Genomic DNA, 27,956 nt, shown 5'->3' on the forward strand with positions numbered 1-27,956 from the left:
GTAAAGATTTATTCAAATTCCGTTTAGGATGTACTATATGGACAAGTCCCTGCAATTTTCTAATCCGCTCTACAGCGTTAGGATTTCCGGGTAGCCTTGAATTACTATCTGCTTGCCTCTTTTTCCCAGATTGGTCTTGCTACATGCTGCCCCCTGCTGCAAACGTATTTTTTTTAAAAAAAAAGAGGCAACAGGACTGAACATGCAGAAGGCCAACCTCTTATCACTTGCTGCACGAGGCGTCATAATTGACCAGCGTTGCTAATAAACCTGCACGATCAAACACGCCAGACGGAGGAAAAAAATCAGCCGGAAAAGTTTCTTATAATATAGGTGAACAGGCAAACGGGGTGAAGAGAGTCTTGTCTAACCTCAAAAGGAGGTCAGCATACAAGACGCCCACACACCCGAAGCACCAAAAACAAGCCACCCGGAATGAACAGCTAAGTTAACGGGTGGAGTTTGTGCCCAGCCGAGAGAAAGGAGCGCTTTGAGCTCCTTCCCTTGAAGTCCCGCGGGGGAGTCGAGTCCTGCTGCGCCGTCTCCCGAGAGACCAGAATGCAAAACACTTCACGTCACAAGGCACATAGAACGTCGCTTCTCCGAGCAGCCCTCGGCGTTTTAAAGGGGCCGCCTGAGATGCAGTGAGAAGGGAGTTGGCGCGCGGATTATGGAAGGATTTTCTCAGACCTCAGACCAGAAAAATCGGGATGATGAAGGCAATGATCCAGGTGCTGGTCGAGCCTCTTAATGCTCTGTCTGTTACCATCGGTGTCCTAGAGAAACACGCGAGGAAGTCACTGAAAAGGAGTATGGTGGGGTAGAAAAGCGGGCGTTTTCCGTGTGCCGCCCCTCAGGGACTTGCAAGAAGCTAGGAACACGCGTGAGTTTAGTGTCACGTGCGCAGAGAAGCCCGGCGGTCTCAGAAAGCAAAAGTGTGGTTGTGTTCGGCTAATAAAACGCACATCAGCAGATGAGGGTTTTCTTAGTGGGGGTTTAGCGCACACGGGATAGCCGTCTTTCATCTGAACGTTTCTTAAAGTACAAGCTTAGGTCTAGTTTTAGGAAGCTTCTCTTAAGTGATGAATGGAAGTTACTCCTTTATATTGTAGGAAGAAATATCCTCCTGGGTTCTGCTCCAAGTGGGGAAAAAGACACTGGAAACATGGAGACTGCTTGGAAAGATGGTTTAATGGTGGACAGGATCACATGGTTTGAAATCCTGAACAGAAAAGGGCAGATACAGGGAGTCTCCGGGTTTTATACTCTCTCTGGCCTTGAACTTCCTGGGGCCCAGAAAGAGTATCCTGATTGGTTGTCAGTCTTTCAGGGGGTGGGGGTTTTAGCTAACCCTTCTGGCTGATCTAATCTTCCCAGGTGCCATGTGGTGAGTTTCTGTCCTATAGATGGGTCCCATTGTCTTGCAGATGAGGTCCGTTGACAAAGATTGAGTTTCTGCCTCTGGCTCATTAACAAAAGGGTGGGGGCAGGAAGGTGGGAGCTGCTTTGTCTTTAAAACATGCTTCTCCATTTCTCATCCGGGAAACATAATATTCTGCCTTTTTAATATTTCCCAAACTATTTCATTCTTCTAGGAAAGGGGTGGGTGCTAACTTCCTACAATATATTACATGCTTGTCCCTTTTTTTTTTTTAATGGGAACTGAAGGTGGTGTTCTTGGGGTGGCCTTCTAATTTTAGTCCCACGGCAACAACTCTGGGGAGTAAGAATTTCAGACAGAGCCCTGAAAATTGGAAGGGTGAGTAGATGTGGAACAGCAATGTGTGCGGTTGGTCTATCATCTATGAAAGAGGTTTGGGAAAGAGCTGGACAGAGCGGCCAGATGTTCTCCAGTGCAGAACATGTCTCCATAAAAACATTATAAATATTCTGGGAACACTTATTTGTTGGTCCCATCCTTCATGTTGTCCACAGCTGTTGAGCAGAAGAAATGTAAATCATCCTTAACTCTTTCTATCCCTCTCACTCCTTTTCATCTCAAAACTGTCCAAGAATAGCATAGAGGTGTATAAAATCTGTCAAGATTTCTTGCCCCACACTGAGAAAAGAATCCGGCAATTGCACTGATTTGAAACTACAGTAAGCAACAGAGACAGGATAGGGATCAGCAAGGGACTCAGCCAATTTCATCCTGGTTTGCGGAAATGTTTTCTGCAAACATTTGGGCAGAAAGCACTTTGGCTCACTAGTGAAATCAAGGCCCAAGGAGACTGGATCGAATCACCCAATAAGCACTGTGGTTGAGCGGAGACTTGAATCAATGGCTCCCTGGTCCAAGCCTAGAACCACCGATTTGGTAATTTCCTTCCCTTTTTACATCTTCCCAAGGCAAAATTCCAAGAATAGGCTTTTATACTGTTATCATGGGAATGGCTGAGAAATTTTTGCTGTCAGAACTATAGACACACACATACATTTCATTCTTGCATTATCTGACTCAAAGGAGATTAGGATGGGAGATGAGATAATTTCTGTCAGTGAGATATATACCTCATACATGGAGTCTGTCTCTTGTATTTATATCATATATTTGTCTACTCCTGTGGGTTTAAACCAATTTGAATTTTACTTTATGTGATTCAAAATCTAATTTTTATGTTCAACATGCAGCATCCATAGATACATAATGTGGTTAACGGATCTCAGTGGTATCTTACTGTAAAAGTATAGTTTCTGTAGTTAAACACAATCACTAAACATTACAGATTTTTTTTGCCAACATAGTTTATCCATGATGTATGAATGTACATCATGAAGTATGATTCAGCTATGCAGCATGTGTGGAATAAGAAGAACTTGACAGTATCCAATCTGTCATCCACCACTGTTGAGGGAAGGGAGTATGTGTGTCAAAATCTTCAAGATGTTGGGTATAATGTTTATTTATTTATTTATTGGTTCGATATGCCGCCCTTCTCCGGAGACTCAGCGCGGCTTACAATGCATTAAGCAATAGCCTTCATACTTTTGTATATACCTGCTTAGTAGGGCTTTCGCCCCGCCCCAAGCGGTGTTCTTTTTTATACAAAGTCAGCTTATTGCCCCCACAAACCGGGTCCTCATTTTACCTACCTCGAAAGGATGGAAGGCTGAGTCAACCTTGAGCCTGGTGAGATTTGAACTTGCAGTAATTGCAGGCAGCTGGTGTTACTTAACAGCACTTTAGTCTGCTGCGCCACCAAGGCTCTGTAATGGCTTTGCACCACCAAGGCTTTGTAATGTTACAGTCCAAGGCCTGTCCCACTATCTTGCAGATTTTGACCATCTCTTTCTTCCCTATCCCAAATGCCTCTGCTGTCATCCTTCTTTACAAATTATCTGATGTTGTCTAAGTTATGTTTGGTTTTTAAAAGAAGGAACATAGGATGAACAGATGCTTATGTTTTTTTTAAAAAAGCAGTTCATATTTGTGCGTATGCCACGCATTCCCACCCAAATTTTTTTATTGTAAAAATGGTAGATTGAGTGATAATGCTTCATCCATAGAAAATTCCGTCCAAATTGTTTATTTAACAGAACATTGGGAGAGTTGCATAAATTAGAAGTATGAAATACTTACTGCTTTTTTACATTAACAACTACAGGGTTTAAATATTTTTTTTCTCCTTGAAATCATGAAACTTGCTGGATGAGTTTGGATCAATCTTTCAGTCTAAACTATCATTTAGAGTTATGAAAACATTGGGTGGAGAAAGAACCATGTATTTACCTTTTGATCTTTTAAAGAGAGATCAAATTTTTATTTTATCAAATAAATGTTCTTAACTTCCCACCTATGATTTGGAATGGGGATCGTATTTAGCATTACTTTTCAGTTTATAATTCAAAACCCAGTAAATTCATCCATATATTTATAATAAATGTCTGTATTTACCAGATGGCAAAGATACTGGAAATGGAAGTTCATCTTCTGAAGCTGATAATTCTGATAAGTAAGTGAATGGTAAAAATTGTTTTCTTTTTATCTGTAGTTCTCAGAGTATTGCAAAGAAAATGAATATCCTCCCATAGCCATCCAATAAAATTCATTGATAATAAATTTAGGCTAAAAGTCAAAAAGTAATTTTCCTGTGCCTCACACCATTAACTTAATGGTATTAGTTTCCAAAGAGGTTGCAATTGGAAGACTTAAAGCAACAAGATGAACGAGGTAGTGTTATGGAAACTAATAGAAATCTCTCACAGCTGCAAGTAGCCAGCTAAATGCAAACACAACTGTCCCACTTGAACTGCTTGTCCCAAAGAATTATCTGGTGAAAAATCCAGATAGTTTCCTTGATCTTTCAAAAATTTACTAGAATTTATTGATCCTTAGTACCAACCATTCACATTTAGACTCTCAGTCTGTGTACGAGAGATAATTGCTATAATTTCAATAGGAAGTGGTCAGCTTTAGTAAGAGAAGTCATATAAAATCCTACACTTTTGAATTAGCATTCTCCTGAAAAGGCTGGCAAATGTTTCAGTAAAGTTATCTTCATTGGTCCCCTGTGCTGCCATTGTGGCATACCTTCCCTCTAAACTAAATTTGATTTATTCTCAACACAGTGCACCGGAAGCGAGTAGAAAGATGGAGTTGCATGAAATCACAGAAGAGTCACAAGTAGCTACAGGTGTTGTATTACTACTGTTTTTGAAGTGCAAGTGCAAGGGTATGAAATAGTAAGCAAAAGAAATTATAACTAAGATTGTTTACCCAATACCATTCGTTACACCTCTCCTACCCAGTTAGTCTTTACAAATCATCCTTCTACCAGATTCATACACCAATTCCATAAATAGCAATTAAAATATTAGTTCTAGCTTCCCTCATTCTGGCTAAAAGTTCTCAACTTTGTTTATATATATCATTAGAGTCGATATGGTGGAAAATGCACAGTTTCTGATCTAATATCTTGGCTTCCTGAAGTAATCAGTTGCTTATTTTGCCTTCAGTAATTCATATATAATCATTCTGTTTCTTGTAGGTCTTCCAAAGAAGTCAAAGTAGGAGAAATTAATGGTAGTCCAGATAAGAGATCAGATAGAGCTGCTTCAGAGAGAAAAATTGAGTTGTCTTCCCCAAGTGCCACAGAGACATCAACATCAAGCACAGGTACTCTGTCTTAATTTCCTTATAGAAGTTCTATAAGTTAACAAGGCAGAGAGTAAGGAATTTCAAAGCCATGACACTGGTCATAAAGAAACTTCTTAAGTGCAGTTGCATGAATCTTTCTACTCCAATCTAATGTTCTTCAGATGTTGGCCAATAAAGAATTCTATTCTATTATATTCTATGTCGTGGGATTATAGTTTCTAGAATTTTCAGCCAGCATTACCAAAGTGCTCTAATCCCAATGCATTTGAACTTTCAGGAAGTTCATCAGTTATAGGTTCAAAAATTAGGTAGTCATCACACTTGGTGATTAGAATATTTATAGAAATTTGCTCTATGTTGTTATGTTAATTTGGTAGTATAAGATCTTCAGCAGTTGCATTCATTCCTACATAATGCAAGAAATTTTGGACTGTGTGGCAGAAATCCAGATAAAATATATCTGTATCACAATTATATTAATGTTGACCTTAGGAAGAACTACAATAGTAATAGCACTTAGACATATATACGGCTTCATAGTGTTTTACAGCACTTACACTTACTCTCTAAGTGGTTTACAGAGTCAGCATATTGCTCCCAACAATATGGGTCCTTATTTTACAGATCTCAAAAGGATGGAAGGCTGGGTCAACCTTGAGCCAGTCAGGATCAAACTCCTGGCAGTGGGCAGAGTTAGCCTGCAATACTGCATTCTAAACACCACCACCAATGTAATAACCTTCCTTATTGATGCTGTATTCTCCTATTAACTTGGCAGTATGCAAAGAAAAAGTATAACTGGACTAATCTCTTGGCCGAATGAGTACCAAAACGATGGCATTAAAATGAAATTTAGCAGAGTTATGTTAGAATACGTTTCTGTTTTCTGTTTATATGGATGTAGACTAAACTCTATGTGCAATCAAGTTCTTCGTTCAAAACAATGCTTGTAGGAATTTTTGACAGAGCCTATTTGTCTTGCAGGAGGGAGGAGAAGACAGCTATAATAAACAGTGGAGTCAAATCTGATTCCATTTGAAATATCTGAGAAGGAAGAGGGAGGATAAATTTCATTAAAACAAGCCCAGATTGGTTTTTGATGCTATTACATTTGGCATAGGATTTTTTCAAAATCAATGGAATAGTCATATTTAATCTGTTGGTCTCAATCTTGATCCAAATCAGCTGCAACAATAGTAAACATGTTATAATGCTTTAAAGACTTAACATGAATTATACATACTATTTCAATACAACAAAACTATAACATAAGTTGTTATCCTGAGTGTTGCAGTTGAAGCTAAGAGTTGCCTCATGAGCTGACAAGAGGATGCTACATTTTAATGATCATTTTCTTGATTCATGAAAATATCGGAGTTTGAAATAAAGGAATGTTGGTAGCTCAGGTTTTAGACTTTGCTCACCAAGCTTGTTTCAATTTAGTTTCTGAACGTTTCGTTACCAGACTAGGTAACATCAGCAGCAGGATTTTCTTCTCCTACCTAAAGAAGAATAGGGCAAGAAAATCCTGCTGCTGATGTTACCTAGTCTGATAACAAAGTTCAGAAACTAAATTCAGAAACAAGCCTGGACAGCAAACCTCTGCCAAAATACCTCAGTTTAATTGCATTACTGATTGATTTTACAGAATTTATGCCTCACCCTAATCCTAAAAGGCAGTGGATATCATACAGCGTCAAACAAACAACAAATGAAAAACAGTATAAAAATACAAAAAACAAAGATAAAACCCATAAGGTGCCCCACCCCTAGCCCTACTGAAATTCAGCAGCAAACTGACCAAACATTGGTTCTGTGATTTGGGCCCATGTTTGTTTGTTTGTTTTGCAGTGAGGATATTAAGGATGGAATATTTACTAGCTTCCTCCAAGAGCAGCTGTTATTATTCTTGTCCCATTCCCACTTAATTCCCATAGAAAGAAGCTGAACTCCTTAGACCAAAGCATTGTCTGAAAATCTCAGGCATAACCCTTCTAGGATCATTGCCACATCTGCTGACCTCCTGAAAGTTTGGAGTCTGAGCCAGAGATCATCTGTTGACAACCTTCAGATATTTAGTTCACTTTTCTGCAAAGACAGAAAGGTCTGGGTGGCCACAAGATATTCAAGACAGAGAGATGGGCTAGAAGCCATTAAAGCCGTCTCAAGATAAATGACCTATAGGAAGATATTTATATTTAAACTCTCCATAGCCAGTACAGAACAAAATTTGGTTCCCATGTGAATGATGCAATTGTTTTATGAACAGGAAAAACCAAGAGCTTTCCAAGGATATTGGGAGGAGTTCGGAGAGAAAGTGAAATCAGCAGGTTAGTATTTAAAATGAATAGCTGTCCAAAAGTAAATTAGATCATGTTATTAAGTAACAATGTTCCACACTTTAATGATGTCGCTGTCTGTACATTCCTCTCTTCCAAATGATGGTTGGAAAAAGTTGGAAATAACTTATGTTCCTTCTAAATTGTGCTTTAAACAATTATAATTATAGAAGTCTCTTTTTCAGCCAGGCAGCTAACAGGTGCATTTGCTTATAATTCATAGGAATCCAAGGTAAAGCTCCAGGCAATTTGTGAAAGGCTGGACTACATTGTGTAGGTCTAATGATGTATACACATGGGCATCTGCTGGGGGCAGAGAATAAAATACAACATTAGCATGTTGACCTTGTGCCTCAAATTGCACAACATATATACTTGAGTCAGACTTCAGGACTCAATAGATAATGGTGGCATTTCTCTGATGATACAGTTGTGCATGTGGCATCATTGTTGTTTACTGTAAGTGTCACTGCTTTCCGATTGAAGTAAGTACATTCTAGCTGGGTTTTTTTTTTATCTTTTAAACTTTGCTATGGCTACAGTTTTGTGCTCACTGCTGAATTAATTATTCATGATTGATGTATTTCTTTTCTTTCTCATCTTGACCCTTCCTTGATATGTTTATCAATTTGTTTCTTGGAAGAGTTCAATAACAAATAAGATTAATTGTGATCAGATAAATATCTCTCAGAATAAGAAAGTTTCTATTTTATCCCACTAAGTATTAAGAATAATACTGGATCTTTGCATAGAATGCTACCTTATCTGTTGGTAAATTGCTTCCAATATTTTGTTTTTCTATTGTTTAAAAGCAGTGGGCAACAAATATCATTTTGGGGCATGATGCATTGAAGTTTATTTGAAGATAATTTGATTGCATGATATCTTGTATCTGCTGAAAGGGAAATATTGGACACCATTGCTGATATGCCTCAGAGACCCTTAGAAATATCTGTCTCAATGCAGACAGATGCAAGTTGGATTCATGACCACATCTACATGAGAAAGGGTAAGTAATGTTGGAAATATATATAATTGAAGACATTTTCATTGTCTTGAGGAAGGAAAACTTCTACTTGTTTATCTGTTTACTCTAACTTTGGGGTTCTTTTCCACAGTATTTGCTATATATACTGCTCAAAAAAATAAAAGGAACACAAGCAGAAGACATCCGAGTTCTAAATGAATGAAATAGCCTTATTAAATACTTTGTTCTTTACATACAGTAGTTTATACACTGCTCAAACAACTAAAGGGAACACAAAACTACTGTATGTACGAACAAAATATTTAATAAGGCTATTTCATTCATTCAGATCTCGGATGTCTTCTGCTTGTGTTCCCTTTATTTTTTTGAGCAGTGTATGTTTTGTTACAGAGAGTAGATTATTTGAACCTGGAATCTTTGACATACAAGAACATGCTTTACCAACCATTAGTGGTTCTTCATGAAAGTACAGTTAGCTGTGTACCGTAGGCAGGAAATGAATTTGAACCCAGGATCTCTTGTTAAGCACAAATCTTTAATTATGAAATTTATCACACTATATATTTAAATTTTGGAAATTTATGAAAGTCATACTATTTTATGATTGTCTGAATATCCTTAGAGTACTTCAGTTTGTTCTTTGGGGATATACCATTGCAGGCTTGTTGGAAAGTTCTGTTGCTCTAAAATTTGGGAGCTGGACTGTTATCCAAAGATAAAGGAATGGAAGATAACATTGCTAATTCTTAAATAACTTCACTGGTTGCCAACATTCTTGTTCTGATTGCTATTTATTTTCCTAGAAAGCCGCATACAACTTTGGGGTCTAGAGTTCAGAAGGATGGCCTACTTGCACTCAAATTTGTCCAACTGCTAAGGGCCTTTTATATTAAAATGTGTAGAGCTCAGGTTAATGAGGGCCATTCTGAATTGTGGCACCCTGCCTGTAGAATACTTTTCTCTGGGAAGATCTTCTGGCATTGAATCTGGTTGATGTGTCTGGTCTTACCCAAAACTCTGCGCTGGTATTGTTTTGGTATCCTAATTGCACTTTAGATTTTTTAAAAAATATTTTTGCTTCAAATATTCAAATTCAAGGGCCTGGTGGCTCAGCAGACTAAAAGCATTGTGATTAACACCAGCTGTCTGCAATTACTGTAAGTTCGAATCTCACCAGGCTCAAGGTTGACTCAGCCTTCCATCCTTTCTAAGGTAGGTAAAATGAGGACCCAGTTTGTGGGGGCAATAAGTTGACTTTGTATAAATATACAAAAGTATGAAGGCTATTGCTTAATGCATTGTAAACCGCCCTGAGTCTCCGGAGAAGGGTAGCATATAAATCAATTTTTTTAAAAAATGAATTGTTAAACTTTATTGGGAAGTTGAAACACAGAACCTTATTAAATCTTTTAGATAAGAATGCATTAACAGAGTTTAAAACAAGTGTCCAGGCTCATGGCTATCCTGCTTTTACTTTATAAACTATAGTTTAGACCACTGTTTTTCTCACTTGGCAACTCCCAGATTTCCCAGCCAACATGGGAGTTGTAGTCCAGATAACATGTGGTGACCAAATTTTAAAAATACGGTCTAGAATCCTCTTCATCAATTTGGTACCAAATTCTGCTGCTCTGCTTGCTACCAGGTGTCATCCAGTTCTAACAGTGGTAATATTTGGAAGGAGCATTTAAAATATATACAGTTTTCATTTCATACTTTTCTTTTTTTTTAATGTTTTCTTTCTGGCTTCACCTTCTGTTTGAATTCTGTATTCCTCTGATCATCCAAAAGCTAAAGTAGAAAGATGGAGTAGCATTTTTTGAATTAGGAATATCAGGGTTTAAGTTATGAGGATATTTTTCCTACTCTTGTGTATATTTTTAAAGGAAAATACACAGAAAACCAAAAGTTTTCTGTTCCTTATCAGGCTGAAAGATGACATAGATAAGGTGGTGACAGAAACGTAGGTGGAACATCCAGTGAAATGGATGTGGTTTAATTTAAACTGAATGATGAAGTAAAATGAGTTTGTGTGTGTGTGTCTGTGTGTGTGTGTGACCTCTTTCTATTTACAGCTCATTGTCATCTTTGGGAGGAGCCCTATGGGTAACTCATAGTTACCCATAGCTTTGGGGGCTGTGATCTCTAGTTTAAAACCTTTGTTGTTGGCAGTGCATGCTGTCTCTACAAATTGCAATCTCATATTGCTGGGCAATTTTAATTTTTCTGTTTGAAAAACTCTGCATGGAAGCAGAGGAGCCTACATGGTTCAGAGTGGCCTGTTTCGAACATTCATTTTCTGCCCAGTTGCTGCCTCTGTTCATTTTCTATTTAACCTATTTTTGATCTTCTTCAAAAGAGAGAAAGAAGAAAAAGAAAGTTGATAGAATTGGGCTGCTTTTTCCTTTTCAGCTCCCTTTTCAGCTCCAAAGGAGCGCCAAGAAGAGGTTCATCCTGAGAATGGTAAGTTGCTCCCCAAAACATCTATTATTCATTTTGAGAATAATTTTCATTTCTATACTTTTTGAATTCACAGGTTCCTATCAGGGAGCTATCAAACTGATTGTACATCTAGTATGTTATTGCTCTTCAGCCACTAGGCTGCTAAAGACGTCTTAGTCTTAATTTTCATTGAAAGCCAAGACATTTTGATGGTTGCTGGTAGATTCTGTGCCTCTTCACTGTATAAAGCAGTGATGGCTAACCTTTTATGGACCAAGTGCCCAAAGCGCAGGCCCCCGCCACACGTGCCCCCCTGCGCATCCACACACGCCACCCCTGCATGCGCCCCATCCCCTTGTATGTGCATGCCCTCCCCGAATGCATCTCACCCCCCACGCATGCGCAGCAGAAACCTGATGATCAGCTGGCTGGCGGGAAGCACGCATGCACATGTGCAGCGGAGCTGAACTGGGGCGACGACTCCCGTGCCCACAGAGAGGGTGCTGCATGCCACCTCTGGCATGCGTGCCATAGGTTTGCCATCATGGGTATAAAGGCTTTGCTGTGATTTTTTGGAGCTGTAATGTCTATATATGGCTGTCCTTTAATTTTTGGCTTCTATTTCGGCATATCACTTTTGCCAATTCATTATGGAAATATAATCTTTTAGAGAGGGCAGTCATTCTGATTGAACCTAAAACTATGGGATACAGTTGCACAGCTGGTGTGGAAGTCTGCAGCTAGTCCTCATTTACTGACCACAGTTGATTCTGATGACTGTCATTAAGCAGGGCAGTTGACTGCTCATGATTTTACTTTAGCTTTCCTAGATTACAAGGCAATAGGCGCATAATGGGGGATACACATTGAAAGCGATGCAATAGCACTGGTGGTTTGCCTTGACAGCTTCAGAGGCAAAAGAAAGCCTTCAGTGTTAAATGTCAGTGTCTGCAGCGGGTTCTAATCAACTAATTAAGGTCACGTTAATTAACTGAGTTTGTTAACTTGCTCTTTAGCACTTCTTACAAACATGGACTATGGAAAAAAGTGGTCAGGAAAAGGTAGATTCTTGAGGCCATCTCTGCTCTGCAAGGTGGTGAGGGGAGAGAAAAAAACAGTCAGGAATAGAACAATAGTATTATTGGATTGTAATGGTAAACATATGACTGACAGTCATCATGAATGTGGTAAATGTTGGCATTGATTGCAAAGTCCTTTTTCATCACTGTTATAACTGAACAGTTGCAGTCCGAGATGGTTGCTAAATGAGAACTAACTGTATATTCTATGAATTATATGCACTATTTTTATAATGTTCTAGAAACTGAATGATCCCGCTCTCTTCCTAAAATGTAGTAGTTTTCCTCCAGGCTAATTCTCCCCAAACTGCTGCCCCAAATGTACTAGCCCTACAATGCTGAGAGTGCTAATCTCTGCATGTCCGGTGAGCACCAATTTGAAGGAAGACCTAAGAGTGGAACCTAAGAATCATATTTAGAGTTGGCTTTTTTTAGAATTCCATTGGCTGAAAATATACCACATGCTAATCTGATTAGATTGGGATTGAGAAATTTGTGGCTCAGCATGCTGTGGAATTCTAGATATTGAATTAACATGTTAGTTAGGCCAACCAGACCATCACATGATGTAATGATATGATTTGTCAGGAAAAGCCTGCTATATTGACATAGTCATGGTGTTTTGTTAATTTGAATATAATTCTATGTGTTGTCTGAGCTCAGCTTTTAAGTATCCAACAGTTAAATGAGAACCATATATACCATATTTTTTGAAGAATAAGACGCACCTTAGTTTTTGGAGAGGAACATAAGAAAAAAGCTGATTGGCAGGTGGATCAGCCTCCCGGAGTACCCCCAATCAGCTGTTCCCAGAGATGGATTTCAGCAACAATATTTTGCTTTTTTTTTCCTGCCTCTGAAACTTCTGAAACTGTTTCAGAAAAAAACTTTTTTTCTGTCTCTGAAACAGCTTCAGAAAAAAAGCCTCTGAAGCTCTGTTTGGGGGCTTCTTTTCTGAAGCTTCGTTTCTGAAGCTTTTTTCAGCCTCTGAAACCTCCGTTTGAGAAGCTGGGCGGGGCTACATTCGGAGTATAAGACACACCCAGATTTTCACCCTCTTTTTTGGGGGGAAAAGGTGCATCTTATACTCCGAAAAATATATGGTATATTGCTTTAAGATTCAATTCATACCTTTTCTAATTAATTCTATTTATTGATACCTAGATATTTATGCTGTTGTGCCCCAAGATCTCAGCTGCTTAGACATTTTATGCGACACAGAGGTATTGGTCATAAGTGGTCTTTATACAATTCATTGGAACCTATTTTCATTTGTAGTTTACCTACCTCCTTCCCCATCCCTGCCTCTCACAGTTAAATAAAAATGGAGGGTGTTTATTGTGCAGTGATGCTGCAGGGATATTCTGGACAAATGGTTTGAGGTTTACAATAAATTATTTTTTTCTCTTTTTTTAAGTTTACAGAAGACTTCTTAAAACTGTTTCAAGAATCTCTGCAGACAATTTCCAGTGTGGGCCCACCTACTATTATAGCTTATAGACCAGAGTCATCAAGAGCAGATATTCACATTGAGGTAATGGCTCTACCTACCCACATCCTATGCATTACTTTGCACTGTAAATTTATAACTTATTCTTTACTGAAATGGACAATGCTGTTTACCACTTCCCTTTCCTCCTGGATAGGGAAGAACATTTTGGAGAAGGAAGGTGAAGGAGGGGGTTAGGAGAGATTTTAAGAAGACCGATTGTTTCTTCCATTTTCACTGGTATTCTGCTCAAAATTCCAGCTTCCCATAGATACTTCTGCTGAGGAAAGAATCATGTGAATATATCTTATGTTCAGTTTTCCTTGGAGGATTAACTTTTATGTTTTCTGAAGAAAGAAATAGTTACCGGTCCATGCTTCTACAAGTTTACCACTTCAGAATAAAGTTGCCTGACAGAATACTTCTCATTCTTAAAAATTCTGCACTGATGAAAAATTATGATAAAAAGCTGTCCCTAACAGAGAAAGTGGTGTGTTGCCTTCTATCTAATATATTAATTTTCTCTGTATAGTCAGCTTTCTTTCTTTTCAAACTTACAATGCTGAAGTATTTAATAAATGAAAAGCACAAATGCAAGCAAGAGCATTAAAAGATCAATCCAGCCACAAAAATTATAAAGTGTAATAAAAGAGGAAAACTAATCCCCTTTTGTAAGTTATGTAACAAACCAAATAACTCCCAAGTATTTGGCCATAAAATAAGTTTTTATCTTTCTATTTCTGTACATAATAAGAATATGAAACTATTCATGTATGTGGCCTTCTCACTTGCAGTCTGATATCTGAATAAGACCACATCATATTTAAGAATATAGGCTAGCTTAAGTAAATACCCTAAGATACACAAAGAAAATGAGATAGAAGAACTGTGTGTTTTGGATAGTTTTGGCAAATTCAGTCTTAGAATATGGGATTGAGGAGAATCGTATCCCCTTTCACTGTTTTGTTGCTTGTTATCCTTTAACAGCTTTTAAAAGCCAGTTGTCTCTAAGGTTCTAATGAAATTGCAAAATGAATCATTTACAGTTGGTTTTAATCCCTTTAGAAAAAAGGAAAAGCGAGGCTTTTTCCCACTTCTGAAACAGGTGGGAGTAAGAACAAAAAAGCAGCAATGATGCTTAGTGATTGTGGTGCACAGCTGCCTAACACCATCTGTTCCAAGGAAAAATCAGAAATAAGAGATGAAAAAGCACAAAAGGGTTTTTCCAGCACCCTTGCCATACAGCAGGATTGCTTTCATATACTTTAAGTGTTGTTTACTACAGGACAGAACCAGCGTCATCCATGTGGCAATTCATATTTGTGGTTTTCATTTATTTTTTTTCTGAGGACTGACTTCTCTTTTTTTTTTTTACAAACTTTGGTTAAACATTCCTGAAAGGCTATTAGGAATAAACAAATATCAGGGCAATGTGACATCAGTTAAGGCTAAGTAAAAACACAATTAGCTCTCAAGTTGAAGTTAAAAGACCAAGTTTGCTTCAAAAGCAATTGGATATTTGACCAAAAATGAATGATTTGAGATTTTCTCTTTTCTCCCATAAGCACTTATAGATACTGATCAGTATATCTATACCTACAAATGCTGCTTAGGGGAGATAAGAAAAATCCTCCTTCCTCCCTACCAGTCAGCCATCTTTTCATGTTTGAAATCTGGAAAGAAGTCTGGATTTAATAGGTTCTGTAGGGTTTTGTCTAATTTTGTGTTCAGATAATCGGTGTGTATTGAATTTTTGAGTAATACTAAAGATTCCTGCCAAATTCCAACTTTGCTTAATTATCATACATACTATGCAGTCAATTTGGTTGCTGTGGCCTTACTTGATAAATATTAAATCTTAAATGGTTTTATAATGGGGAATAGGTTCTTTGAACATAACTCTAAAGGTGCTGGCTGTTTCATCACAGCTAAATCCAGTCTCATTTTGTCCTAGAGTCTGGTTTTTCTCATATTCAATTATCTGTACACATACAGACACACATACACACACATTTGATAAAATGTGGGGGATATGAATAGAACCATATAGTCCAAATCCCACAATTGAAATTCTTCTATTAACTGTGAACCTGTGAACAGATTTAAGTGACTCTGGCTCCCCCATTTGACTTTGCTTGTCATAAGGTCACAAAAAAGGATCACATGACTCTGTGACACTGCAGCCATCATAAATATGAGTCAGTTGCCAAGCATCTGAATTTTGATCACGTGACCATAGGGATGTTGCAAAGGTCATAAGTGTGAAAAATGGTCATAAGTCATTTTTTACAGTGCTGTTATAATAACAAAAGTTCATTTGGTGATCCAAATGAAGGACTACCTGTATTAGCATGCAGAAAAGATAATTTTTATTGTGTCATATATTCCCATTTTTATTGTTTATCCATGCAAACAGTGGCTGTTTATCTCCAACCAGGTGGAACATTTTAAATTAGTTTGAATAAAATTAAAAAACTAAATTTTGCTACTTTAACCTTATGATTAAGAATAGGAATCTATGATTGCCAGTGTTTTCACTTTCTCTTCAGTTTTCTTATTCAGTTTATTATTATTCAGTTCTATTGTAAGTTGAGGACTATCTGTATTTCTTTTTTTCTTTTTCTTTTTTAAAATAGAAAGAAAGAAAAATATCCAAATATATTTAATTCATTCACCTCAGTTAGTGCATAGGGAGAGAATGAAAGCAAAAACAAGTTGGGGATGGGAATTACTTCAGTGGTGGGTTGCTCCCAGTTCACGCCGGTTCAGGCAAACTGGTAGTGATGGCGGGAGGCCCCGCCCACACGCCCAGACGTCATCAAAAATGCTCTGCGCATGCACAGAAGCTCCACATGGTCACAAAATGAGCGTGCCTGCACACTACCAATAGCGAACCGGTAGCGCCGGGATTTGAATCCCACTACTGAATTACTTAGTCAAAATTATTATGTCTTGCTGACTACAATCCACATAGGCCTTGTAGTCAAAATGTCAACATAAAAATATGTCTGTGATGTTGAATAGGCAACATAATGAGCCAATTTTTGTGCTTCAGGAACTCCTTTACAATATTCTTTGGACAAGCAAACAGCATTTGCCACTTCTGTTCCCCAGTTTCCTTCACCAATTACCCAAGCAACTTTGCTTTAAATTTCACATTTGTTAAGTAAATGAAATTCTCAGTCCTTCTAGTTGTGAGTAAATAAGATGGCCAGTCTTTTAAACTTTGAGTGTGCGTGGGGTCTATATATCATTCATGACAATCCTCCCCAATTTAATATTATGTCCCACTGATTTATTTACAGTTGCGATATACAAACCTTCTACAATCTGTTTTCCTCCTCCCAAGAAACACTGCAAAGCCCGAGTCAGTGCTCATTTTCTATTAGCATTGCTTTTAAATGAAGGCCATAATGTTTATGCCCAAACGGTCTGCCTTCACTCTTCAGGCACTGGTATTAATCCAGAGTCTTTAAAATGAGGCTCTTCCCACTCACCCAGTCATCTGTTATTTTGATCTTCCCACTCTACTGTTGTGTCTGTCATAAAACTTTCCAAAATGCTCCCCTCCCTTCTTCTCTGCAGGTTCCGAAGGAAACCCTAGAAACCTGTGAATTCTGTGGCAGCCCCATAAAATACTTTCCTTCATTTGAAAGTCTGGAACACATAGCAGAATGGGGAGATGTAAGTAATGAGAGCAAATTTACCACGTGGTTTTCCGTTGGGCCCAAGGTTCACCTGTCCAGCTGGTAAGAGCAGGACCTTGCTTTCCAGCTTTTCTGTTGCCAGCAATGCCGGGAGCTTCATGAGTTCATTGTCAGTGAAAAAAATCGCTATCCAGACAAAATGAAGATGATTGATATTGCCCCTCATAAGGCCCATGGAAGTCAAGCTGACCGAGAACGGGCAAAAGAAAGAGCTCGAGAAAGGTATGGCAAACTGGGCTGATAACATATTTGAGCCCTTAAGATTATTTGGGGGACCACTGAAATCTGATACCTCAGAACTACCTGCACCTCTGAAAGCTCTTCATGCTTCCTTCATAGATCTCTAAAAGTTGATACCAAATTTAATGTACAGTATAACAAAGGAAAATTACTAATTACACAGCTGAAGACTAATAACTGTTGAATTTTAATTTAAATGAAATAAAAGTTTATTTTTGTCCTAGCTTCGCCCATTACTTTTGGGAGTGCAATCTATAGAGTATGCAGTTTAAAGTTCGGTAGCTATTATACCTCTCAAAATGGACCACTTTAAACCGTCAGTTACGGTGCAAGCAGCAAGAAATGAAGTAGGAAGGAAATGTACAACCTAGAATTTAGAATAACAGAGTTGGAAGGGACCTTGGAGGTCTTTTAGTCCATCCCCCTGCTCAGGTAGAAAACCCTATACCAGTGATGGCTAACCTTTTCCGGACCGAGTGGCCAAAGCGTGGACAAACCCTCAAAATGCAATGCACGTGCGGTCCCCTGCATGTGTTCCATCCCCGTGCATGCATGTGCCTCACGCATGCACCCTGCCCCCGTGCATGCACACGCGCCCCAGTAGGGACCTGAAGACTGGCTGGCTGGCAGGAGGCGCGCGCACATGCACAGCAGAGCTGAACTGGAGCAATAGCTTGCATGCCAACAGGGCGCTGCGTGCCACCTCTGGCACGCCTGCCATAGGTTCACCATCACGGCCCTATACCACTGATGGATAACCTTTTACGGACTGAGTGGCCAAAGCACATGCAAATGCGTGCCCAAACCCCCAAAATGCAATGCAAGGGGCACTGCCCCTCACATGCCCAGTCCCCCAGCATGCGTGCGCAGGCCCCCACATGTACCCCCCCTGCACATGCAGGCCCCCACGTGCCCCGCCCCCACACATGCGTGGCAAAGATCTGAAGACCAGCTGGCCGGCGGGAGGTGTGTACACATGCGCGGCGGAGCTGAACTGGGTGATGGTTCACATGCCCTCAGAGGGCACTGTGTGCCTCTTCTGGCACGGGTGCCATAGATTGGCCATCACGGCCCCATACCTTTTCAGATAGATGGTTGTCTAATCTCTTCTTAAAAACTTCCAGTGTTAGAGAATTCACAACTTCTGGAGGTAAATTGTTCCATTTGTTAATTGATCTAACTGTCAGGAAATTTCTTCTTAGTTCTAAGTTGCTTCTCTCCTTGATTTCTTTCCATCCATTGCTTTGTGTCCTTCCCGCAGGTGCTTTGGAGAATAGCTTTATTCCCTCTTCTTTGTGCAACCCCTGAGATATCAGAACACTTCACGTGATCTTGATTCTATCCCTGTTAATGCAGCCTAGAACTTTTTTTGGCTGCTGTAGCACACTGCTGGCTGATATTTAAGCAATTGTCCACTAAGATTCCAAGATTCCTCACAGTTACTACTATTAAGCGAGGTACCACCTATACTGTAACCTACATTGGGTTGTATTCTACTATGAGTTAAGGAAGTTTAGAGGAAGAAAATTTCTAACGTCTCTCCCTGAAGTTTAAATAAGTTCTCCAAAAGTTACCTAAAAGGAAGATGACTCTCCAGCTTAATTCAAGATATAGGCCTTGGAATCCTGCAATTTGTCAATTTTAGGTTGCACATCTAAAGAATTTTAACCAAATGTCTTCCCTCAGAGGGAGGTTGCATAATCCAGTAAAGAAACTTTGGAGGGAATGTATATGAGTAGTCTTATCATTAACATCTTTAACTTATCTACAAGTCCCTATTCTTGGACTTATTGTATATAGGTATTATTAATGCAGAAGAACTGGTCCAATTAATTAACACTTTATCAATCTTACGCATATAGTGAAACTGTAATGATCATGGTTGTTAAAAGATATTAGGGAAAAAAAGATAAAGTAGAAGTAGATAAAGTATTTTTTCTAGACATAGTTATGAGAAGCAGCTAAAGAGCATTTAGAGCTCTTAAAGCATTACTGGGGAAGAAGACATCAAGTCCTTGGCCATTCCTGCATGGGATGTTGCAAAGTTCAACTTGTTCCTTTATACCCACATAGGGTCTAATATTGAAATGCTGATGATAGCAAGATTTGTATTTTGAACTCAGGCTCAGTAGGAAATGCAGTAGAGTCCTGATCCAGGCTGAGATGTGCAAAACAGACTAAAATTTAATTCTAGCAAGATAGTGTTACTATTGATGCAGAAGTCCTCCAGTTCTGTATATTGCTCCATGTAGGATTGTACTTTCCCTGAAAAGTTGGCCTGCAATTTTGGGGTTCTCCTGGACACGCAGATCCTGGGCAATATCGAGTGGGAGTCACATCCAAGAAAGTTTTGGTCCAGTTTCATCAAGCATGCCAGTCTATTCCTGAATTAGCAGGTGCTGGAGACAGTAACTTATGCCACTGGGTTATCTCAATTACACTACAGAATGTAGTCTGTCGTTGAAGACCATTCAGAAGCTGCAGTTGGCACAAAACGCAATGCCTTCTGACCAGCACTAACCAACTTAGTAGCATAATTTCTATTCAAGAACTAAAGTGGCTCCCAGCAGCATCTGGGCCCAAATCAAGTTGCAGGTTGTAACCCACAACAGCCTCAGGTTCAGCCTCTCTACCTACAGTATAATCTTGCCATGGGTGCATAGCCCTACAGAGTTGAAGTGGGGTCAGGGACCTGAAGTATGGCATTCTCACTGACAGCCCACTCACTTTGTAACCTCTTGTCTTATGAGGTCAGGCTAGTCCCCATCTATTATCCTTTAGGAAGCAGGTTAAAACCATGCCCTTCCACAAGGCATTTAGGAAAAAAGAATTTAATAGATGATCGCAAGAAATATTTTTAAAGCTGTTAATTTCTTTTACTGATGCTATGGATGTTTTCATGTATCCCAGTTATAAGATGCCTAGAGTTGTTTGAGTATGGGATAAAGAACTGTAGTAGATAAGATTTTTAAAAAAAAAAAAAAAAAACCCAAAAAGTCCACACACATCATATTTTAATGTTGCAGGCTCAGAGAGAGACAAATGGCAAAACAAATTGCCTTCATGGCTGTAGAAGCAGAAAAGAGTGCACTTCCAATACATCTCCCTGAATGTAAGTTGGATTATTCCACTGTTATTTATGTTTTTGTTACTATGCACAGAAGGAAGATTGATTCTTATTCCATATTCACCCAAATGCATATCAAAACTTTGGCTCAACGTTACTCAGTATATTACTGAGTATAAGACTAATGGTGGATTAGAACCTAGATTCCCCTATACCAGTACACTACCTTTATCACTACAGCATATTGCCCACCTCAGGAATCTATTCATTTTATTTGATGTGATGCCACCCAAATATGGGCAGATCACAGTAATTTAAAAAAAATGAAAACAGCAAAATATAAAAAAAATAATTACCAGAAATGCAAAATTAACTACAAAATAATCACAAGATTATTCCAACAACATAGCAAGCAGAAAGCATCAGAGGACAACCATCCCCCCTACTTTACATCCTGGGTAAATACAGGTAATCCTTGATTTATGACCACAATTGATCCCAAAATTTTTGTTCCTAAGCAAGACAGTTGTTAAGGGAGTTTTGCCCTATTTTATGACCTTGTCACAGTTGTTAAATAAATCACTGCAGTTGTTAAGTTAGTAAAATGGTTATTAAGTAAATCTGACCTCCTCATAACTTTGCTTGCCAGAAAGTCACAAAAGGCAATCACATCACCTCAGGACACTGCAACTATCATAAATACATGCCAGCAGCCAAGTGTTCCAATTTTGATCATGGGATCATGGGGATACTGTAACGGGCATATGAAAAACTGTCATAAGGCACTTTTTTCAGTGTTGTTGTAACTTTGGTCACTAAACAAATGGTTGAAACTCGAGGACTACCTATAGGCAGGTCTTTAAGGCCTTCTAGAACTGGTTCAGAGGAGGAGCCATATGGATCTCAGCGTTTCAGCACAACTTTGCTTATAATGGAACTAGAAAATAATTGTGTAGATAGAGAAAATGAGAACAATTGTTGCCAATTTTGCACAAAGGAAATTTTTCTCTGTAGCATGTACCCCAACAATTTCCAGCTACAGGATTAACAGTAAACTAGAAGATTGTCTAATCAAAGGAATTGGAAGGAGCTGTTTAAAATCCAATCATCTGCTTTGTATTTATTTTTTTATTTATTTTATATTGGATTTCTATACCGCCCTTCTCCCTAAGGACTCAGGGCGGTGTACAGCCAAATTAAAAAAAACATGCAGAACAAATATTAAAAACAATTAAAAGATATATAAATTTGGCCCAATTAAAACTCATTTACCAATTAAAAAACGTTTAAAACATTTAAAAACAGTTAAAAATTTCATCTTAAGCCAGCCCGGCTTGTTTAAATAAATGGGTTTTAAGGGCGCGACGGAAGGCACTGAGGTCTTGGATTCTCCTTATCTCTGGGGGGAGCTGATTCCAGAGGGTAGGTGCCCCCACAGAGAAGGCTCTCCCCCTGGGGGTCACCAGCCTACATTGTCTGGCTGATGGCACCCCGAGGAGGCCCTCTCTGTGGGAGCGCACGGGTCGATGGGAGGTCGTTGGTAGCAGCAGGCGGTCTCGAAGATAGCTAGGCCCTATGCCATGGAGCGCTTTAAAGGTGATAACCAACACCTTGAAGCGCACCCGGAAGACAACTGGGAGCCAGTGCAGCTCGCGCAGGAGCGGTGTTACATGGGAGCGCCATGCTGCTCCCGTCACTACCCGCGCTGCTGCGTTCTGGACCAGCTGGAGCCTCCGGGTGCTCCTCAAGGGGAGCCCCATGTAGAGAGCGTTGCAATAGTCAAGGCGAGAGGTGACGAGGGCGTGAGTGACTGTGCACAGGGAATCCCGATCAAGAAAGGGCCGCAACTGGCGAATCAGGCGAACCTGACAAAAGGTCCCCCTGGTTACAGCCGTCAGATGTTCCTCCAAGGACAGCTGCATATCCAGGAGGACTCCCAGATTGCGAGCCCTCTCTGTATTGGGATACAAATTAAAGTATTCTAGATAGATGGCTGCTAGGTCTGTGCTTGAATACATCCAGTGAAGGATGTTCACATTTCTGGGTATTTGGTTTCATTGTTAAATGGAATCATACCCCTACCACAGCTGTCTTTAAAAGACCCTTCTCTTATCACCAGCTATTCATTTTGATGACGCCATTTTCAGTATGACCCAATATCTGTTGCTGAGATAGCAAAAGCATTAAAGAATTAGGGCTATTCTGTTATTCCTGGAGTTTCCCTTGAAGCCTCTGGGTTTCTCTTTATGTAAGATGCTGGACTTCATGATCCCTTGTTTCTAAACCAGTATCCCCTTGTTAACATACACAAATAAGTACTTTATTATTTTTAGTGTTGCTTTATCGTAATTTAATTTTTAATTATGATTTTATTCAATTACATGTTGCAGCAGCTTGCTATAATTTTGAAAATGCTTGGGTTTCATTATAGAAATGTTTTATTTTGAAAGCAAGTCTGTATCTTCCTATTGAAGGATAGGGCTTTAATAAGTATCCAATTAAATTAGTTTCCTCTAATAGTGTGAGTCTCAGATCCAATATTTGAATTCTGCTGGCAAAAATTGCATGAATGGTGATATAGGCACTTCGAAAGTAGTAGGCAATACTACTTTGTTGTTATTTATTGGATGTATATGTTACCAACTTCATCCAGACACATGACATAAAGTGCCACTATACAAGAAAAATGCCACTTATAACTTTTCCCCTAATAATACTTTAGGTATAATCTTACATGTTGACAGTTGATCACTAATAATCCAACAAAGGAAGTTTGCTTATTCCTTCTAAGTCAATCATCATTTAACTCTTATTTAATATTTTATTTTGTAGACAATAAACAGCTTAAAACAATTTCCTTCTTCCTGTCTCAAGAGACACCTTCTTCAGCAAGAATTTATTCACCAGTAATTAAAGAAGCAGAGATTGTGGACAATACATACACCATCTCTTGCTGTGATTTCACTATTGCAGGTGGAAAGGTAAACAACTGATTCTATATGCTAGAAGCGACTTTTGAATTTTATGTTTCCGTCATAAAAATATGCAACTTTTTTTTAGAGCTGAGGGATAAACTTTTAAAGCAATGTGCTTAATGTACCCATGTCAATTATATGTGGGATTAATATCAAGTAATGGCTAGGATCACTTACAGTAATTTGAATTTTAAAGGTGAAGTAAATATAGCAGCATTTTCACTATATGGTCAATAATTTCTTTTTGTGACATTGAAATTACAATACTTAAAAAACAGAATTTGCCCAGGAATTAAGGAGTGCAAACAGCACTGATAACAATGGTGAACCCATGCCATGGGCATCAGCTTGTAACTAATCTTTGAATTTGGAAACCAAAACAATCCATTTCAAATGGGAATTGCATTTCAGAATACTTTACCTGAAGTGTAAGGCAAAAAAAAAAAAAAAGGGAGGGTATTTGTTACAGGGCCCACTCATTTTCTCTCCTCCCAAATTAAGGCGGTATACTTCCAATCTTTATGGCATCTTTTGGGACATATAAAAATAAATGTGCTTGGGAGTCAGACAGACATTGCTAGCCACTGCAGACAATAATAGGACAGACTGCAAATTGAATTTCTAATGTAAGGCTCCATTTCCTCTCTCATTTTCTTGGTTTAAGCTTGTCATTTAGCTGCTGGCATACTCAAACGTATCTGTTTGTCTACATAACAACATACATGTATCTATAGCAGAGCATGTAGTGCACCGTGAGCCTTTGGTAATAATAAACTAGATTTCTAATTAACTCCATTTTATATAGCAGCCTTATTGTTCTCTTTCAGTATCTAGCTAGCTCTTTTGAGTTTCATAGGGAAACTATAATCTGCATGTTGTTCTTTTTTTCATCAATAGTTGGTGAAAAACCAATTCATACAACAGTACTACAAAAATGGTGTGAAGTTCCTTACCATGTTTCCGGATGGCACTGCACAAATATTGTATCCTTTTATGATATTCTCCTTTTGTGAGACATACTGTGTTCTGTGGAACTGGCTCAGAGCTAGAGGGCTGCAGCAAAGGTCTTTAGGATGACAAACACAACTAATGTTCTGTTTTTGCTATGCTTTTTAGTGATCTTTTTTTTAATATAGCCACCTTAATATACAACAATCACCACAGTTAAAATTAGAATGTCTAAAATGCATTGACCTACAACAATTAAACCTCTTAAGACAATGCTTCTCATCCCTGGCATCTTTTAAGATATGTGAACCAACTCCCAGTGTTCTAAAAGTTAAAGTCCTCAAATCTTAAAGTTACTAAGATGGAAAATAATGTTATAGTACCGTAAGCAGAGGATTCATAGGATCCCTTCTTGGGGGGTTGGAATTAAGACTAGACTACAACTATAACTTCATAGGCAATAATCCAGTACCAAAGTCTGCCTACTGATCTCTGTTGTCCTATTTCTGATGCCATAAGAGTCCAAATTTTTCACAACTACATGCTTTCTGGAATCCCAGATTTTGCCTGATAAAAATGCAGATGACAGTTACAGAGATACCTCATACACACACACACACACACACAACATACACCAACACCCCTCATAGTGTTAATCATAAACTACTGCTGCTGAAAAATGGAAAAGGCGGGTCTCTTGTAATATTACAGTTCTCCAGTATAGGTAGTCCTTAACTTAACAATTACAATTGGGACTAGATTTCTGGTTGTAAATCATTTCAGTCGTAAGACAAGGCACCCATGTGATTGCATCTACTTTTACAATATTGTGATGCTTGCTAAGCAAATTACTGCAATGGTTAAGCAAATCTGGGATTTTTAGGCAAACACTGCAGTCATAAGTGCAAGCCCATTGTTTCAAATGAGTGGGTTTTTGCCAGAAATCAGAAAAAAAAAAAATTGTAGTCATCTGATTGTAGGATGCTGCAATCGATTGGGCAGATGAGCAATTGCCAAGTGCTCAAAAGGCAGTCACATGATCGAGGGAAGAAATGTCAGGTTTTATAAAATCCAGAAATGCTTTACGGGCTATAAAACACCCATTTTTGGCCTGTCATAATTTCAAGTAGTTGCTAAGTGACCAGTCATAAATTGAAGACTACCTGTGTCTTGAACCTTTAAGTGACAAGGGTTCAGGCCTTGAATCAAGCTGGGAAACGGTTGCACATTTTAGTCTGTAATAAAAGTCTTGGCAAACTTGGGCTTCTAGACATATAAACTATTGTTTTATAAGTTATCCTGCTGAAGTAGTCATTTTTCTTGTGTAGTATCATCCATACTGCTGTACCACTGCAAAATTAGGGAGAGTTTTGATATTGGTACAAAACTATAATAAAAGTTCTATTTCTAAGGTAGTTAATCTATTCTGTTTAAGATTATTTGCTGTTTGTCTAGACAGGGAAGATTCATGCTACATCAGTAAAATAGAACCAAAGAATGAATTTAAGAACTGCAGGTAACATGGGAAAAAAGGACGTTAACCAAGATTCCCCTCCCTCTCTCCAATCAGAAATTCACTATGCTATTCATACATTTCAGCTAGCATGTCTAAGTAAGTAAAGGAGTAGGGAAAAAGACCTTAGCTACACGTACAGCTATCCATCTGGAAATCTAGCAATTATTGTTGTACAGAAGAATGAAAATGCAGGGTACATTTGTATAGTCCAAGAAGATAAGCACGAGAAGCCCGAAATCCAGGCAGTATTTGACTCTTGTGGGAAAGGAACTTGTTATCATCCAAACCAAATTGTATGGTGAGCTAATTATAAAGATTTCATTTTTTGCTGTGGGTTTTGTATTTCATATTTAAGTATTTCATATTTAATGGGTACAATTTCCATTACTTCGACATATGCAGTATTATTAGAAACATTCTTTTGTGACTGGAACCATGCTCAAGTTGTAGAAAATACAACTATTTCTAAGTGATAGATGGTAAATTTATCATGCTGTAATTTTCTGTTCACTAGCTTTTTCCTTGAAATTGCAAAAATTATAAATCTGCTAGTCATTTCTAGTGTGTGATTGCTAACATCATGTTGCTTTGCTGCAATTGACAGAAAAGACATGTGAATTTAGTCTTTTCATGCCAATGCATAAACCAACAGATTTTGTGAACAGTCACATTCTAGATATCTTACATTTTATTGTCCACTAAGCTTGGCTTATAATTTACCTTCCCCTAATATAATTTGTATGTTTATTTAGACTTCATACATATTATCAACTAAACATTTGTAAGAAGCTTATGTTGTAACAAATTAAAAACATCACTGTTTTCATTATAATGAGCTAACTTGGTTGCAATTCTGGAAACAATTACATATTACAGGCCCTTTTTATGTATTTGCTTGGAATGATGAGCAAATGAATCAATCAGGTAGATCATGAACCTGTCTTCGTAATTTTTATATAGGATACGTTAAGATTTGTGGTTTGAATATAGTCAGTTTATTTTTCTCCCTTGTAGGATAAATATTACTATTCGAGGAGGACATTACTCAGATCAAGCTGGCAACAAAGTGAAAACATGGAATTGGCCCAACAATTTACAGAAGCACAATCCCCGTGTATCATTTAAACCCATCTTTCTGTCCTTGAACCTTAATGTTGGTGTCAGGATACTCGGGCAAGATAAAATTGCCATTTCTTTTCTTGCAATGGGAAAACAAGCAAAAATCAATGTAGGAACCAAAGTGCAGGTACACGTCAGAGAAATTAATATTTACCTATCCTTACAAGTTACAATTAATCAAGGCGTGGAACGTTTTGGGGCAAACAGAAAATATTTAGGGAAATACAAAAACTAAAGTTTTATTCAAAATTGATCAAGTTCGTGTTCTCTAACATAATTAATCTGTATAGCCATTTTACCTAATTTAAATTAATTGCAACATTGCTTTCATTCCTATGCAACTGACTGAATTTCTGCTAGTCAGAGGTGTGCACTTTGGACACTGAATTAACTTTTTTTTTTCTTAAAGCCACTTGCTGAACACCTTCCATGGCCAAAGTACGTAGCTGAAGATGACCTTCTGCTTTTCGCCAATAGATTAAAGATTCTTCGCATCTTTGCTAAACTGAATAGATATTTAGACTTTCCTGCCAGTGACTGGTGGACTAAACTGGAGCTCCCTTCATTTCTTTTGAAACAGACTTCGAAGTTAATGTATCTTTGTAAAGAATGTGAAATAGACTGTGCTCTGGATAAGTTAATAATGACAATACTAAATTCACCAGTTTGATCAACAGCTGATAGTTGATTGATGTTGACTGAACAGTGTTAAAGTCACTTGCTTGTTTAAAATATTTAATATTAATCTGTTGAATTCAGTAAGCAAATTTATTTGTATTTAATATTTATGTATTCGTAAAATATACTATATATGGGTATCTTCTTGAATGTTTGTCGCATTAGAAAATATAAATATGAAGCAAACTTCAGTAAGTAAACTGAATTATATGCCATAGGATTCAGTAACTATTCATAAAACTCTAGATCCATTTTGCTATGGTTAAAAAAA

General features: G+C 38.3%; 1 protein-coding gene across 2 annotated transcripts; it reads left to right on the plus strand.

Moving 5' to 3' along the window:
- The first annotated feature begins 266 nt into the window (after positions 1-266).
- On the plus strand, positions 267-27,835 carry ERICH6 (glutamate rich 6). 2 transcript variants are annotated; one of them, XM_087872618.1, is made up of 17 exons: positions 294-731; positions 3,899-3,953; positions 4,570-4,634; positions 4,989-5,116; positions 7,368-7,428; positions 8,340-8,446; positions 10,838-10,888; positions 13,111-13,169; positions 13,364-13,480; positions 17,021-17,119; positions 17,210-17,364; positions 20,409-20,494; positions 23,282-23,430; positions 24,322-24,407; positions 26,028-26,186; positions 26,903-27,134; positions 27,417-27,835. In XM_087872618.1, exons 6-17 carry the CDS (start codon positions 8,365-8,367, stop codon positions 27,675-27,677), a joined length of 1,536 nt encoding a protein of 511 aa, XP_087728744.1. In that variant the 5' UTR covers positions 294-731; positions 3,899-3,953; positions 4,570-4,634; positions 4,989-5,116; positions 7,368-7,428; positions 8,340-8,364; the 3' UTR covers positions 27,678-27,835. The 2 variants fall into 2 exon arrangements, with proteins under 2 accessions (XP_034295126.2, XP_087728744.1); XM_034439235.3 differs by lacking the exon at positions 4,570-4,634 and having other exon boundaries at positions 267-731.
- Positions 27,836-27,956: the final 121 nt, after the last annotated feature.

Source organism: Pantherophis guttatus, chromosome 6, assembly GCF_059756535.1.
Source record: "Pantherophis guttatus breed Tessera chromosome 6, ASM5975653v1, whole genome shotgun sequence".
In the NCBI taxonomy this organism is placed as follows: domain Eukaryota; kingdom Metazoa; phylum Chordata; class Lepidosauria; order Squamata; family Colubridae; genus Pantherophis; species Pantherophis guttatus.